The sequence below is a fragment of the Danio rerio genome, chromosome 22 (assembly GCF_049306965.1).
Source record: "Danio rerio strain Tuebingen ecotype United States chromosome 22, GRCz12tu, whole genome shotgun sequence".
Taxonomy (NCBI): Eukaryota; Metazoa; Chordata; class Actinopteri; order Cypriniformes; family Danionidae; genus Danio; species Danio rerio.
In genome coordinates this window covers 16,682,813-16,699,950 of record NC_133197.1, presented here as the reverse complement: position 1 = coordinate 16,699,950, position 17,138 = coordinate 16,682,813, and the positions used below count along the sequence as shown (strand labels likewise).

The 17,138-nt window shown below is 34.6% G+C and overlaps 1 protein-coding gene and 1 long non-coding RNA gene across 42 annotated transcripts in view; both read left to right on the top strand.

Annotated features, from left to right (window-relative positions):
* nfia (nuclear factor I/A) overlaps positions 1-17,138 on the top strand; it is a 226,351-nt gene that overhangs the window by 54,367 nt on the left and 154,846 nt on the right. For 15 of the 39 annotated variants that reach the window (XM_073936553.1, XM_073936537.1, XM_073936531.1 and 12 more), the window contains exon 1: positions 12,443-13,311. The exons of 23 other annotated variants lie outside the window; for them this stretch is intronic. In XM_073936553.1, coding sequence (XP_073792654.1) covers positions 13,285-13,311 — 27 coding nt within the window. In that variant the 5' untranslated portion in view covers positions 12,443-13,284. 39 annotated transcript variants of the gene reach the window in all.
* LOC137488917 (uncharacterized) lies at positions 1,020-6,916 on the top strand. 3 transcript variants are annotated; one of them, XR_012397540.1, is made up of 7 exons: positions 1,020-1,068; positions 1,554-1,738; positions 2,354-2,387; positions 3,749-3,804; positions 3,898-4,049; positions 4,161-4,237; positions 5,559-6,916. It is a non-coding gene; the product is annotated as an uncharacterized lncRNA (long non-coding RNA). The 3 variants fall into 3 exon arrangements; XR_012397539.1 differs by having other exon boundaries at positions 1,554-1,751; XR_011008208.2 differs by lacking the exon at positions 1,554-1,738.

Here is a 17,138-nt window from a genome sequence, read left to right as displayed (position 1 = left end):
TAAGTTGTCCCAAAAATATTAAGAATTGGGATGTTTCAGCTCATTTAAAAAACAAAATGCTTTTGGAACAAGCAGCAAAACTCATTTTTTGAGTGTACAATTTCTGCATAGTCTTAGAAATAGCTTAAATAAATGAATGAATGAATGAATGAATGAAATGAAATGAAATGATAATATCATGCTTTAAATTGAAAACAATTTATACACCAAGCAAGTAATGTTTCAATAAGTGTCTAGTGTAAGTTTACGATGGAAAACAAATGTAAAAATTTGGGTGAAGTTATGTCCCATAATCATTTTGCGTAACTAATAAATGTAAATACAATTGAAGTAACATGCTTGTTCTGATCTGTATGTATTAAAATGGTTAAAAAAATAATAGTGATCTAATAAATGTTATTTATAATCATTTAATTATTGCTTTTGCAACTGCACTGACCAATTGCACATAATTTAATGTCATCCAATGACTGATTTTTATTGTGGCAATCGGTATTTATCTGTATGTATTGAAGTACTGAAAGACATTTTAGAAGTTGTCTTCTGTAAATCATGGTAAAAAAATGTATAGTAATCATTATGTCCGCTTGGAATATATCATATCAATATACAATGAAAAATTATTGTCTGCAAAACTGTTGCAAACAGTTTATGTTGAATTTAAACTATTTAAATTTAGCAATGTTCAACTTAATTATTGTCTGCAAAATTGTTGCAAACAGTTTGTTGAATTTAAACTATTTAAATTTAGCAATGTTCAACTTAATTTGTTCACTGTAAATGCGAATAGTATTCCTTACTATCAAAATTCTAGTGTGTTTACTTAATTTTAAGCTAATTGTTGAGTTTACTGGAAATGCATTAGTGTTGCTGACATAGTAAGGTATAAAGTTCCCATAACTAATGTAATTTGAGTAAAATTGCTTATAAGGGCTAAGCCATGCTGTTACGCATGCGTACTGGGTGGTGATTTCCCATCCCCCATCCCGAGTCACAACCAACCGCCACCCAGCACCGCCATTGAAGGACAGGATTTCATATTGAGAAGATGTACTGCTGTAAATCAAGGTAAACTTTTCGTTTTAATTACTACTTTGATTTTATTTGTATAGTATCAGTAATCTGTTTATTTCCTGCACTTTGTGAAATTGTTTGCTGTTTTGTGAACTAATTAATAGCCCATGATGTTGTGACTAAACGTTTTGACCACTGCACGTTATTTGCAATACTGTCTACTTTACTAGATAAGCTATTTTTAGCTGCTTAGTCCTTTTTAATAACTATTAATAATTTGTAAAGTTAGTAGTAATTTCTAAAGTGGGCGTTATGCTCTAAAAGAGCGGGCCGCGCCATTTTAAATGATGCACTGAGAGAGCAAGAGCGCGCGCAATGATCCGTTCAAATAGATGTAAAGTAAACACATAGCTGTAGGTCTACATTTTTAAAAAAGAAAACGAAACCTATTTATCCGCATTACAAATACAGTAACGTTAGTTATCGCTGAACTTTAGTGGCGCTTGTTGTGACGAAAATATGCATGTTTTTTTTTTAAGATTTACTTTTATGAGATCACCTGCAGGAAGCAGGTGAGGAGATCAGCTGTGATTCGGTCCGGCGTCAGCGAGCGGCTCATGACCAGACCAGTCGTTTTTTTCTCCATGATCGCCGGGGCAGCAGCAGTTTTAACCCGCCGAGGCTTTTAGAACATTATAAAGCAGTTTCAGCTCAAAATGGACCCGTGAGTGTCGTAGGTAATTTAGAATTTCGATGCGATTACGATTCGTGTCACTGTATGAGGCAGATACATATTTACACATGATGCTAAAGTGTGCTTATGCTAACAATCCCTATGAAACTTAAAGTTACACTTATGAAAATGCAAGAGATATTTAATTAACTCATTTATTTGTTTTATATGCTATTTGTCTTTTCTTTATGCCGTTTTGAAGGTTTATTCCAGTGTTGCCGTTACGTTATTGAGTGTTTTTGTATTGCTGTAATGACAAATAAATCTGACCAGACGCGACTGAATATGTGTGATGGATAACGTTAATGATGAAGTGGTAACGTTATAACTCGTACAACCAAGCACAGAAACATCCCTTTGTTTGCTCAATATCACACAAAGGCATCAACAAGCCTTTGTTATAAGCAAACTTTCTGTAAAGAAACAGGCTTTGCCAAACCTGTTAGTTTGCATTTTTAAAGAAGGTTTCACTAATTTTTAACAATTTAGGGCAAATAAATTTGAACAATTACAAGGTTGTTTAAAATGTAGCACACCATTAGAGTATTGTGAGTGGCATATTTGGTTTGTAATATCATTATACCCTTTATTTATTTTTTATTTCAGACTACCAGTTTGTGAGCTGATATGCAGTGGAAATGTAAGTTTTGCACTTACACATCAAAGAAAAACTTTTTGAACAATACCGCACAAGCCATAGAACATATTCATGAATTGTTCTATTAACGTTACCTTGTCTCCATACTGAGTGTCTGGGTAATTTTAAATCGTTTAATGCATTAAAAGTACATTTAACAAAATTCTCAGCAAAGAACTGCATGATCAAGAATAGTCCAAATATTTTGTCCATTTGAATAATCATCTGAGGACTAGTTAGAAATAGGGTTGTTGTGTTGTGATACCATTAATTTATGTTACAATACTATACCAGCTGAAGTATGGTGATACCAAGTAGTATTGCAATACTGTAATTCATAACTTAAATCCATGAAATAAAGAAAAATGTCAGACATAATATATTGTAAATGTTATTATAGGCCTACTTGAATTTAAATAATTCCATTATTGTTGAAAAAAGTATTTGCACATCTCTTCACCTAAAATGTATTCATTCCAGCAAAAAAAATACATTAAAATAAAGATACATAAAGAAAAGAGCATTTTTCCAACAAACCTAGGCTATATGAAGTGGTCAAAAATTGTTTCCTGTTGCTATTTTGGGTTTTTCATCTATCATACTTTTTTCACACTTATTATCGGATAAGAATCCAAAGTAATTCAAAATTTCACTTCATGAGTCATTCTTTTTAATAGATTGTCACGGTTGTTGTAGCTATTATATCATATTGACAGGAACAGAAATAAACGAATTCCGATTCAAAATGAACCATCACAAAATATGCAATAGGCTACTATAAAAGGCGCAAATTCTAGTTTTACAACCTTAGAAGGCTCCATAGACTATTAAAATACAATGATCTATTGTTGCTGAATCGTGTAAGTATTTTAGTGACTTTTTCACATGCAGCATTATGTATTGTAGGCAGACTGTTAATGACAATACTACCGTTTACAAACTACAGTGGCACCGCCAGTATCTTGGAGCCATAGTATCACGATACTACCATAGTACCGGTAAACCGTGCAACCCTAGTCAGAAAGTTCAGTGTCCTTTTAAAGACATCAATTGAGACAAATATTTATTCCACTTTTAATGCGCATAAAAGTAAGGCACATCAGCAACAATGCCATGATTATATTTAATCGGGGGTTGTGTTTATTACTGTTTGGTGACAAGTATAGCTCATGCTTTTGATGACAGGCGCCGGGAGTATTTGGCAGCTTTTATTATTCAAGAACATTTAACTGTCATGTTAAAGTGTAACATCTGTTGCTAAATGGCATTGCATTGTATCATTGCATGTGTTTCTGATTTCTGTTTTTTGTTTTAGAATTTCGCTTAGCCATGTCAATAACACTTTACGTTTTTGTGCACAACAGTAACATCCAGAAGGAAGTCATAGAGGAAACACCAGCTGATGCAAGTGCTGCAGAAGGTTTGTTTTCTTTTCAAAACTTTGTGTGATTTTGTGAATTTGTGTTTTTGAATGTTATTAATAACTAATAATGTTTTGATTGGATCTTTGCAGAATTCAATCGAATATCAGGAAGAAATGTGAGATCCAAGTTCTACGCTGCATTGGACACACACTGCTCGTTTGATTGAAATAAAAAAAAAAAAAAAAACAGGAGAAAATTGCAGAAGAAAACTAGAAGAAATTTTCAACATGTTAATTCAAAGGTATTTTTGTGACATCATCTTTGAATCATAATTTGCATTTGATTGCAATAAATTGCATTTGATGTTTTCATTGGGCTATAATGCATGTCTACCTGTCTTTACTTTTTTAAGGTCATCTGGCAGCAGTTCTCCGGGGTCTTTCAGTCCTTTAGAGGGATGAGTCTAAAGAAATTTTCAGGATGTGTTTTGTAAGTAGTATTATTGTTTCTGCTTTCTTAGACTGGAAATGAAGCAGTCATTCCAGTTTACTTCACTTATTAATAAAAATTTTCAATTTTATAAAAATAAAACAAATGCATTTAATGTAAGTATTTGAAAGTAAGAGGGATGTTATATTATGGCCTTTGGAGCAAGAGCATTGCTATGTTGCAAATACAGCAGCTTGTGCCGTCACAGGGTCAGTTAGCTTCATAGGCCAGTGAAGTAATGAATGCATTTCTTTAATTTTTAAACACACTTGTTTTGAAAAGGAGGAAGATTAGCTTGAAAAAAAAATCTTAATAAGTGTAATACCTATGTAATATGTTGAGAGAAATATAATTTCAGTTGAAAGAACCTGCTGGATTAAGATGTAAAAAGATAGTGTTAAAAGCCACAAAGTCAAAGATGCTCCGTATTATAACCAACCCTGTGAAGTCACCTGCTGTGGGATTGTAGATGGCTGCACCCTTGTTCTAAAAGCCATACTAAAACATCAATTTTCTTATTAAAAAATAGTTATTAATACATTTTTAAAAAGTGTGCTAAATAATGCAAACTTGACTCACTGCTTTAATCTAGCAAAACCAAATGCATTCATGAATCGGTTCCCAATTTATTAAGTTTTCCCTACAAAATATTTATATTGATTATGTAGCACCAATTGGTCTCTCACACATTTGCATTTAATTTCTTGAAAATGTTTTAAAAGTACTTTTACTGCAGTTTGTTTTATTACATTACAGTGTTTCTTTAATTAAAAAAAAATATTGTTCCTTTAGAATAGTATCATGTTCAAGATACTGGAATTTAGTACCAATCTCTGCTGCAATTTTAAGCAGCAAATTTCCTGCTAACATTTTAAGCACTTTTGAGCACATTTTTAAACAGCACTGTTTTGCCATTCTGTTCACATGCTTAACAGAAATGACACTCAACAATGCTCAAATGTTAGCAGGAAATGGATGTTTTTAAAATTACTATATGGATTGGTAATAAATTCCACTATCATGACAAGCCTAGTAGAAGCAGTACAGGCAAATCCATCGTGTGGGTCTACATTGAAGAAGGAGCACCATAGCAAGGCCTTCTTATAAGAAGCATTTGAATGTAAAATGTACTATAAACACAAATAGTCATGCTAATAAGCAACTAGTTAATAGGGTAATTGGTTTCTACTAAAGTGTTACTAAATTAAGCACAAGGAATTGTATTTTTTTAACCTCTGCTTTTGGTCTCCTGGCCACTACAGGCTTTATTAGTGCCATTTAGAATATCAAACTTTACTTATTTTTCTTTCTCTATTCATAGGATGTAATTGTAGAGTCGGACTTCAGTGCAGAAGATGTTGGCCTGCTGACTGTCGTGTGTGAAGATGTCTAAAGAACCTCATTATGGATGCAATGTGGGCCTTTATACTGGAAGGAAAAGTGGTTATGGACTTTGCCACATGCAGTATGTCTCTTTTTCTGCTTTGATTTACACACTGAATTCGGACTACCCAAAGACTTTGAGCAAAGCATTTGAATTTGTTCAACGTGTGTTGCTTTTGCTGGGAGGGAAGCGTAATGTGTTTTATTCGGCGAGTGCCTATATACTGCTGTGCTTTATGTTTAAAGGTTCAGGTATAATGGCATGTTTAATTACAAAGTGTTGCTTTTTAACATGTTGCTGTTTGCAGTGTTACATTTAGGACTGCAGCATTTTGGTGTTTAAAACACTTTTTTTTTTTTTTTTTACCAAAAAAGTGTATTGTGATTTATAGGGTTGTCAAAAGTATTGAGTTTGGTACCAATCGGTACTGAAATAAATAAAAAAAAAGTCCATCCATTTCCCACTAATATTGCAAGAACTGATTGGCCATTGTGTTCACATGCTCAGTAGATATGACTGATTGGCTTTGAAGGTCATTATTTTTACCACACTTCACCACTGTTCACCAGGTGCAAAGATACAAAGACACTGGATAACTTCAAAGAACTGTCGATCAGTCGATTCATCACCAGATAGCTTATATGTTAGCTTCTAAACAAATCAGCTATCAACATGGCTTTGAAACACTTCAGTGTCTGTGTAACTTTGTTTGGACTCAGTGAAAAATGGTAAACCTATGACAGTCACAGCCAATCACAGTCATTTCTGTTGAGCATGTGAACACAGTGGCCAATCAATGGTGTTTAAGAACGAGCTCAGTAGCACTCAAATGCTGGTGGAAAATGGATATTTTTAATATTTCAGTATTGATTGATACCAAACTCAATACTTTTGACCACACTAATGTGATATTTTCTGTAGGAAAATCTAAACTACACAGTCTAACAAATTAGCTTTAAAGCTTAATATCTGTTCCTCTGTGAGTGTCTATATGCTGCCATGTTTAAGGTGCTGGTGCAATGGCATGTTTAATTACACTAATTCAAGTATCTTTTTTCCAAGTGTCAAGTATTTAAAGTTTTTTTGATAGATTTTCAAACCTTTTCGAAAACTTGTGTTTTAGGGTTGAACATGTTTATTATATTTTTTGTCTGTATTGCTGTTTACAGTATATTACAGCACTTTACAACAGGTTTTTACAAAACTGTATTGTGTACAAGTGTATTGTGATACTAAAATATCACAGGTGTATTGTGAAATTCTGCTAATTTTGTCAAATAAAATGTTTACATTTAAGACCTGTATAATGTCATTACTTGTAGGTTGAACTACATATTTTATGTTCAGTTTAATTGAAGAAAATGTGGAAACCGATTGCACGTAGTTTCTTTAGTTGACATTACTTAAAATGGTGGATTAAAACAATGTTGAGACTACTAGCATTCAAGATGTTAACTGAACATGGTAGAACAGTATTAGTTAAATAGAGTTATTAAAGTAATCTTACTATAAAACCCTAAGTAAGATTACTAAATAATGACAAGTATGTTAACTAGAATTTTCTATTAAACTTACTTAATTTTTAACAGTTAGTTTACTTTATAAGTTTTAGTTTTCTTACTTCAAGGCAATAATTAAACTTAACTTAAGATTTCCTTGTAAGTTTATATTGCAAAAATAAGGCAATCGGTTTCCAAACTTTTTTTAAGTAAACTGAACATGTTAGAATTTACAGTGTTTGTTTAAATTCAGCCCCAATAAATTGTTTACAAACATTTAACTTAAACAAATTTAGTAAATCCAAGGAATCATCTTTGAAAATTTTTTCAGTTTTGTGACAAGAAAATTACAGTGATGTCAGTTCATATTCTAGCCTCTAGGTGGAGTCTCTACCTATATTTGATGCCTGAGCGGTTAGAAGAATGAAAACGTCGGGCTAAATTAATGAATTATGATGTGCATTGACTCAGTTATAACCAATCATTCATTTTATAAATTAAATCAATATGTCAATAATAACAATAGTGTTTATTACATTAGCATATTATGGTGTGTGCCTGCATGAGAATACGTCTATAAATCATTTTCATAATGATCTATGAATAGTGATTGTGATTTTTCTTTTTACTCAATTTACCTATTTTAATATTTCATATTTTTGGGTTTAAAGGGTTGATTTTATTTTTTAAATAGATTTTTTGCGTATATTTAATACATTTTCATTATATTCACTCACATTTTGGAAATAAATTATTTTTTTCTTTCTTTTTACAGCTTTTAAGTGGCTATCAAACACATTAAAATCGTATATTATTTTTAAAATCAGATTAATTCATGTGTCTTCGCTATTTTACTCATTTGCATTGCATGTTTAGAACCTTTTGTTATTTTGTTATGATTATAATTTGAGCTGTAATTTACTTTAAATTCGTTTTTTTACACATTTTGCAAGCAGAGTTTATGAGCTGAAGAATCTGATAAGGAAGCTTTTATTCAAACTACAATAATTTAAATATGTCAATATTTCAATGTTGCTGTAATATATTGGCACATAAATTAAAATGCGTGTGTTACATAGCGAATTGCACGGGAATATACATTTTTAGATGCATTATTGACTTGCAGAGTGTTTTATGTGAAATAAATGTTTCGTATGCTATCATAAAATGCTTTTTAAGTAGGAATTGTCATTCATGTTAATTTATAAAATCTTCATTTCACATTATTAACAAGTTACCGCAGCTGTCTACATTTTTAAAAGCCTTTTATTAAAATGTCAATTATTTTATGCAACATTTTTTTGCTCCACCTGTAGGTGCCAACGACGTTAACTCGTATTAACCAAATATAAAACATGCTGCATTTCTAAAGGTAACTTTTAGCCACATTGAGGAAAGTTTTTCATTAGATGGCGATCTAACGCTAAGTTTTATGCCTTTTCACCCCTGAAGACTATCGGGAAACAACTTCAGCGCACACTTTTTTCCCCTCTCCTCTCTCTCTTCTCACACACTTATAGATTTACACATGGTCTCCTCTTCACACCCGCTAAAGCAGAACGGATTCTCCAACAAGACTTTGCAGATGTATTCAATTTATTCTTTCTTCTGTGTTAAGCACTAATAAAAAAGTGATTTGTACTCACGGCCACCTCTCAAGTTGAGGACAAACTCCATCCAAGTGGATTTTACGCGCCTTACCTGACTTGCTCCCGACACTTAAAAAAAATAAAAACAATGAATAAAAGCTCAAAATGCAGGATAAAAAACAAATTCGACGAGAGCATGTAGTTCGCTCCGTTGTCCTTTACACACTGCAGTTTTTTTGCCTCGTCTTTGCCACTCTGCCTCCAAAAGCCTTGGCACAGTTGCCTTGGCATTCAGTACCTTCTCGTAGAACTTGGCAGAAAATGCTATAAAGGCGTCTCTAATGTCTGCCACAATTAGACGAGACAAAATATGCGAATTTTAGATTTTATTATAAATTTAATGATTTTTTTATTATTTGTTAGCCGCGGTTGTATGCCTGGTAATATTCGTTTTGGTTCATAATTGGATATAAACCTGGATAAACGGTGTAGGATTTGGTAGTCACCTATTGTTTATAGGCAGGGATTTTTTTTATTTATTTATTTTTTTGGTTAATATATTTTACATTTATTATAATTGTTAAATGGGCCTGCTTGATTGTGAATGGATGACAATTAGATGCCATATTTAAGTCTAAAATTAAGGTCATGTGAATATTCATTCCTTTTTTGACACTAAATTTATCCTTAAAATATTTGTTCAGTTGTTTATTTTATCAATGATAGACATCAATTCGATGCTATTTTTATTTGATAGCCTAGTTTTGTGCATCCTCCCGCAAATTCATCAATAATCGATTCTTCATTAGGCCTGTATGCGCCGTTCAGCCAATCAGGGTTTAAATCAATAAGTCTATTAATACCTGTGCTTTAAATTCAGCACATTTAGGCCCCAGTGGTCATTAGAAGATGTTCTACTAAAAGGTTTTTGTTACATATATATTTAATACCGACTTTCGGAGGTAAATAGCTTGATTGTTTAATTGATTAGGCTTTTAAATTTACGTAAATTTTGGTGGATGGCCTTTCTACAAGCGAATCGTGTAAAAATGAATAATGCCACACAACTCATAGTATATCCGTCAAATTCTTGCATTTTGCTGATTAATTAAGTGCCAATTTAATTTAGGCTACTGATTGTGGAGTTGAACTGCTGAATCGATTTCAACTTGCACACCTGAATACCTGCAAATATGCAAAATATTATTTGATTTGGTGTTTTTTAGAATGTAAAGTGTTTATATTTGCTTTACTGGCAAAATAGAGTGACGGACGGGTGGATTCCACTAAAAATGGCTTTTAAATGTTTTATAAAGCAATATTAAAAGGGGGCAATAAAGTGTGGATAGTTTAGATTGTGCATACGGATGAATGCATAATAATAATAATACCTATAATAGATGATAACCTATAATAAAAACAGATCTAATCACACAGCTTTCGATCTATGGAAGTTTAGGACACGCCAAATACACTGTATTTTTATAATAAAAGCAGAAAATGTTTTGTTATTCTTATTTTTCCTTATAATAAATGCAGTTTTGCGACATGATGAAGTTTTAGACCACACATCTCAGCATCTGCTCTGATTGAATTTGTTGCACATTCTGAGCCTTTGCATTCCCGTCAGGCTGTCAAAACAAAACGGAAGTCTGATATCATAAAGATAAGCGCTCTTTCCCTCTATTCCCAATCTAATTTATTTGTGTTTCCGCGAGGCTGTTTACCGACAAACCGAGTGTCTGAGGGAGTTTGTCTTGCAGGAGCGTTTGCTGTCACATGCACGTGAAACTTGCCCAATAGCGACGTTGTGAGCTTTGAATTTCGGTGTTTTGCCCAATCACAGTGTAGCTCATGAAAACACCAGAGGGACGGACGTGCACCTGCAGCAAGTTAGTGTGACTGTGAGTTGCGAGCATAATTAATATGCAGTTTCCTATCATTTCCATCATACATAGTGCTGTGTTAATCAACACCTATGTTGCATTGAATAAAACGCACCTTGGTGTTTGCATTGCACTTTATTGCTCACTGAAATCTTCATGCACACCAGACACTTTATGAAATAGTGATTTTTAGTTCTTCCTAATGTGAATAAATATGAAAACAACGTGTCTGAGCTGAAATGTATATAGGCAAGTGACTTGTTTTCTAGGGGGCGCCCGATTGACTTTCGAGAGCAGTTGGTTAATAATAAAACGCAGATGAGTGCCAACCAAACTAATTACAGCACTAGGTTTGCTTATTAATGATGTTTGCACGTTCGGTACACGTGAGTAGAAACATAACATTTCATTGACAGAAGCTTTTACATCCATTAGTGTCCATACCTGGTTTTTATTAAATCAAGGTATTCAGATGGGGTGGATTTCTGATATACAAACAGATGATTTTTATTTTGTGCGTGTAACATGTAGCTACCATTGGCCCTGAAATGTAATATAAAATATTAATAGGCATATGCTCTTAAGGAACACACCAGTCGCACATTCCAGACGGGTCAAACGTGTAATATGATAACACATTGGTGGTTGCAACAATATACTTAAAAGAACATAAAACAGTTTTGATCACGTTCATGTTTAAATATTGCATATGATATTCTTGATATAGATTTGGCCTTTGAGTAGGCCTATGCTAAATTAATTTATTGTTGTGTTAATAATGGAAACAACAGTTTGGACGTTATGACATTTGTTGTTGCGCACATTTTATTTTTACTGAACCATAAACATTACGCAACCGGTTTGGTCACATTGCACAATCAATACATTAGGCTAACATTGCGAACAGTATGATTCACAAGTGAATGACTCTTTTGAGTCGATTCTTTTTATTGAATCAACTTCATTCAGCACGACCAGACTTGTTCGACTCCCGAACGAATGATTCATTTACACGTGGGACTTTAAATTAGTTACTAGTAAACTGTTTATTTGCTGACATATAAGCTGTTTGCATATACGCATCATTTACTGTTTATTTATTTTTTTAATAAAATGTTATCTCAATTGGTTTAGTGCATGTTATATGTGCACAGGGGAGCTACTTTGTGGTCTTCTTTTAAGTAGATAAGCAATTCAAAATCACTATTGCAGAATAAACAGAATAAATACATAGAGCGCGATTTCGAGTGAATGACTCTTGAGTCGATTCTGTTTAGTGAATCAACTTCATTCTGTTCGACTCTATGAACTGTTGACTCTTTTTAAATGATTCCTCTAGTGAGCCATATACAGTTATGAAAAATATTATTCTCTAAAGTTACTTTGGTCACATTCGAAATGAAGTGAGTACGTTGTTTGTGTTGCTTTGTATCTAAAGCTCGGATAAATCCAGATACTGATTTGACTGCTTGAAATCCAACGTGTATTTAAAGATATGCATCAATCAGTGTTTTTATGATATGCAATCACATCAGTATTTATTAAACGAGTGGAAGGGTTATTATTTGACAACTTTTATACGTTATATGCTAACACGCATTTTGCATTAAATGCATTGCTGGTTTGGAGTGATTTTATATAGTTTGACTTGTTTTTTAAACGTTTCTTTCCTAAAAGTCCACATTCAGTTATTAGTCTATAATAAAGCGCATGAAAAGTGTGTGCGTAAATCAAACGCACTCTTTGTGCATTACAGCACTTCATGAATACGAAGTGCAGCGGCATTGGGAGTGCATATTTCCCCTGTCCCGCATGTGTGTGGCTCTCGTGCCGATATTGAGGGCGCTGTGCTGATGGAAGAGCCCAAGAGTTTGGACGGCAAAAGTGAACGGGAGCTTCGTCTCAGCGGACTCGAATCGTGCGCTTCACTTTTTTCCTCCCTCTCTCTCTCTTTCTCTCTCGTTCTCTCTCTCTCAGGTCGAAACTAACCGCGACACAAGTGGCAGCTTTTGCAACAGGGGGTTTTAAGGATATTACAATCTTCCTAAGCATGCCGAGCCCTCCTCGCTGCTCGTAAATCCGCCTCAGTTTTGCTTCGCACCGCCACATGCCTCACGGCGGATGCAAGCGAGCGCGCGACGCGGCGCAATAAGAGACAGCGAAGAATGAATCAAACGCGACTTTTCTAACGCATCCGGACGACTTTTTGCTTATCCTTTTTGTTCTTTTTCTATTCAAATGACCGCAAGATGAAATAATCGCTCTTCCCGGCGGGTTCACCACCACCAGTTTGACTCATGGCTCTGTGAAATCTCCGCGTACTTCCATCCATCCGTCGTCGGGACTTTTCTCTAGGCTGCAGTTGATGATAATGCCGAAAGTTTGGATATACGGCTTTAACAGTACAGTACAGTAGATGTGTGTAACTCGAGGCGGGGTTAAAGTTCAGCTCTATGGAGCGCTGAAGCGTCGCGCGCACTTCGCAGAGTTGGAAATGTGAAAGCAAGAAGCAAGGCTTTATTTTCCCTCTCTCCCTTCTTCTCTGTCTCTCTTTTTTTCTCTTTTCATACACACACATATACATACACACCCCATACATTCACACATACACACACCCTCACCCACACGCACACTCACGCGCGCACACACAACATATACATCGCCAATTCAAGAGTTAAAACCGACAGATATGTATTCTCCGCTATGCCTAACACAGGTAAGTGACATTTTCGTCTGTTATTAACTCTGTTTGTTGCTTTTCAGCGGTGTCTTTTGCCGGGACGGCACGGATAGAGACTAACCTTTGCTTAAGACAAGTAACTTAGTGTGCACTAAGGCATTTCTGCGTTGACAGAGCCAAGTTAACTACCACATGGCGGATGGCGCCCACCTCTCGTACATATATGTTTTTATGCACATTTCTGTCGTTCTTTCTTTTTTTTCTACGTGCTTTTGCACGGAAAGCGAGGTGCTTATTTAGCAAGTTAAGCTTTAAATAGCGCTGTATGTGAACGTAAACGTTGCACTAAGCTTGCAGAGTCAACGGTGTGCACGTTGGATTTGGTTGCACTTTTAAAACATTGTTTTTAATTGTTGTTTGATTTACAACATACGAGTAAACTTATTGACTTGTTTTATGGTTGTTTAAAGATTACAAAGTTGCATTTGTGGGTTCACTTTGAGTTTCTTTAAAGCAGCAGAACTCAAAATAAAAAAGTATTTACGGTGGAAATCAATCTGTTTCCCTAGTTCATCCTAATAAGGACCTTATTTTAACATTTTATAAACGCATCTATTCATATATTTTAGCAGCTTTTTATTTTTGAATGAAGTTTCAATGCTGCTGTGCAGTTTTACATTATTAACTTTAGTTAGAACCAGCTGCAGGCAATAAAAATCTCTTATATGTGAGACTTTTTTTCACCGCATCAGAACAGTTTTTAAATTTTTTGCAAGCCTTACTGTCACTGCATTTCTGATATTTAGTAGCAGCTGTGTACAAAAAAAAAACCCTTCTGAGGGCTAAAATTCTCAAATGAACATTTTACTGGTAAAAACGAAGACCACTTAATGCAAGTTTGTAAATGCATGCAGCTTTATTTTTATTGCTTATTGTGCAATAAAAAGTAAAGCGGAATAAAGTTAGGACAGCAACCGAGAGGGTTAAAGGAGCTTTCAAAAGAAACCCATTCATTGTCTGAATCATGGTGGCAGGTGAAGTGAGGTGACAGTTCTGGAAAAGCTGTGTAGACTTGATGTGATTTTAAACTGTTTGGTTAAATGAGTTTTATTAAATGCACAAAACAAAAGGAGAAGGCCTCAGCATTGTGCTGCATGCAGGGACGTTCCTTTTACCGTGTTAGTTACAGTTTGTTTAGAGAGGATTCCTGTGGAAAAAAAAGAGACAAATTATGTGTATGGAGAAAGAAGAGCTGATAAAGTTCTCCAAGTGCTCTTTTTTATAGATCTGATTAGGCGAGTTTGCTTTAAGTTGTTTTATAGCTTGCATATTTCTGTTAGAAATGCTTGCATGATCTGTTACGGAAGGATTTGATAATTTACCAAACGCTGTAAATGTGTCATATAAGCACTGACTGACACTTTACATAAGAGGTTGTGTATTTCTAATTACATTTGTCACTTAAAATAGCAATATTTGTAAATATTATGATTGAGAAAATTGAGAACAAGTGCAAAAATTAAGTAATAATCAAAGTAATTTGACAGCAACATTCATAAAAAGTCAAAAATCCATTGATTTCCTCTCGATTACAGTTTTAAGGCAGCATGAGTTCTGCTCTCTCTCCCCCTCTCTCTCTCTCTCTCTCTCTCTCTCTCTCTCCCTCTGTCTCTCTCTCTCTCTCTCTCTCTCTCTCTCTCTCTGTGTGTGTGTGTGTGTGTCATGTTTGAGTACTCAAACAGTCATCTGAGTGCCAGAAAATACTTTATACTGTTTTTTTTTTAAATCTTAAAATCAAAGCAAGCTTTTTTTAATTTTTAGTTGATTCAGAAAACAACATTTATATCTTTTGCTAGTAAATGAATGCTTTTCATTTTATTAGTCATCCGTTTTCTTTTATATTTACAGTATATGCATGTTTAAAACTTTTGTTTTTTTAAATCTTGGCCACGAGGCACTATTGTTCCCTGCTGAGGCCTTTCTTTCTATAGGACACCGAGGTTCAGCTTGAAACACTTTAGGAGTCTGGAAAAACCTGACATGCTAACCAGACCCTATATTGACACTCCAACACACTCCAAACACGCTGTTTGTTCTGGCACCAGGAGCGTTTTCGCAAATTGCTCGTATTCTGACCCCCCCAAAAAAGAGAGAAGGAGCGCTCATAATTATCTTAAATTTTAATAATTTGCACATACAATTAGTCTTTAATCTAGAGATAAATCTGCATAAAGTTTTTACAGTAAAATCAATATTTGTGTAGGCAACAGATCTTTTCTTTAATAAAAAAGAATGTGCAAAAAGCCACAACAAAAGATCATATCAGTTATTGAGGAACTATATTTCACAGACTTTGGATTAAGTTACTTGGAGAGCCAGCGAAGGAAGATAAGAGAAAAAAATCATTCAGTGGTTTAAATGCAGGATGAAACAATAGTTTTTTTTTATGCCTCGGAGGCGATGGAGTTTGATTCTCGTACAAGACAGGAAGGAAACAATATGATTAAACGTATACGACACACACATTGTTCCGTACACTGTAATAATGATATAGGCTTATGCAAATCCCAGATTTCCTGTGGTGTAACAAAAGAGATGTGGCAATATGTATCTATATGATGTCTTGTTGTTAAGTCCACACGTATAATAACGCAGTAATCGCATGCAAACAGTGCCAGCTTTTTGTGATAAGGGTTTATTTATTTTTTTAAATTAGCAGCAGTGCCTGAAATTACTCCTGAGAAATTAATTGAATTAATATCCCAAAATTGCACCGAATGAATTGTTCGGCACTGGTCCGCGTTGTATTCATATATCTGTGTGTATTCAAATGAAATCTGCACTTTGCTTGCTCGCTGGCAGCCCTCTCGTGCTCTCGCACGGTCGGTTTTGGGACACGATGCAGGGCTATTGCTGTTTGTGGAAATGTTATTCTAGTGATTGGCAGTCTGCCATTATTCTCTCTATGTAATATAAACCCTGAGTTATTTTCTGCGTAAAAACTCACATTATTTCATATTAGACACTGCACGTTGTTTATTTGCCCTATTATTAGTGTTTATAATTTATTTCTTTTAGGCAAGAGATGGACATGAGGGCCTAGAGATGCAGAAATGCACATCATAATTGTGGTGATAAGTGTTCAATAAAACTTAAGCGTTAAATATAAATATTATATATATAGTCATTGCATTGTGGAGCTTTCCCAAATTTTTTGCATCTGAACAGAAATGTTGTATTAATTTTAATTAAAATATCATCTTTGTAGATTACAAAAAACTAAACGAGAATGCAGACATCTTAAAGCCACAGCCGACACTTCAAAATTCGTCTTTTTTTGTCGTCAGATTCTAAAAATTGATTTTCTGCCAGGTTGTGCACCAGCGGCAGGTGAAGGGATCCCAAAACCCGGCACAATCTGCCCCGCACACACACTCCTGTGTGAAAACAACACACTCCTCGCTGATAGCGAACGCTTTTTTGGAATCGTGTGTGCATTTTTATGAAGAACAGATAAAAATAGCCACTTCAATTTTCCTGGTCGGTTGTTGCTTTTTCTCGGCCCTGGCAGACCCCTACAGACCAGCATTCTTGCCAGAGAGCCAAGATATGTCCTAGACGAGCTTCACACACACACACACCAACACACACACACTGCCCTGCTCGGTTCACAGACACACTCCTGCTGTTGAGGGCCGTTTTTCAAAATAATCAAACGGGATTTTATGTAGATGTGCACGTTTCGCTTTCATGGAGTCTGATGTGGGAAATCTGTTGTTATTTCTGTACGTCATGTTCAATTTGACATCTTTTAAAAGCAAAATTGCAGATGCTTATTAGGAAATATATCATGTAACTTAATG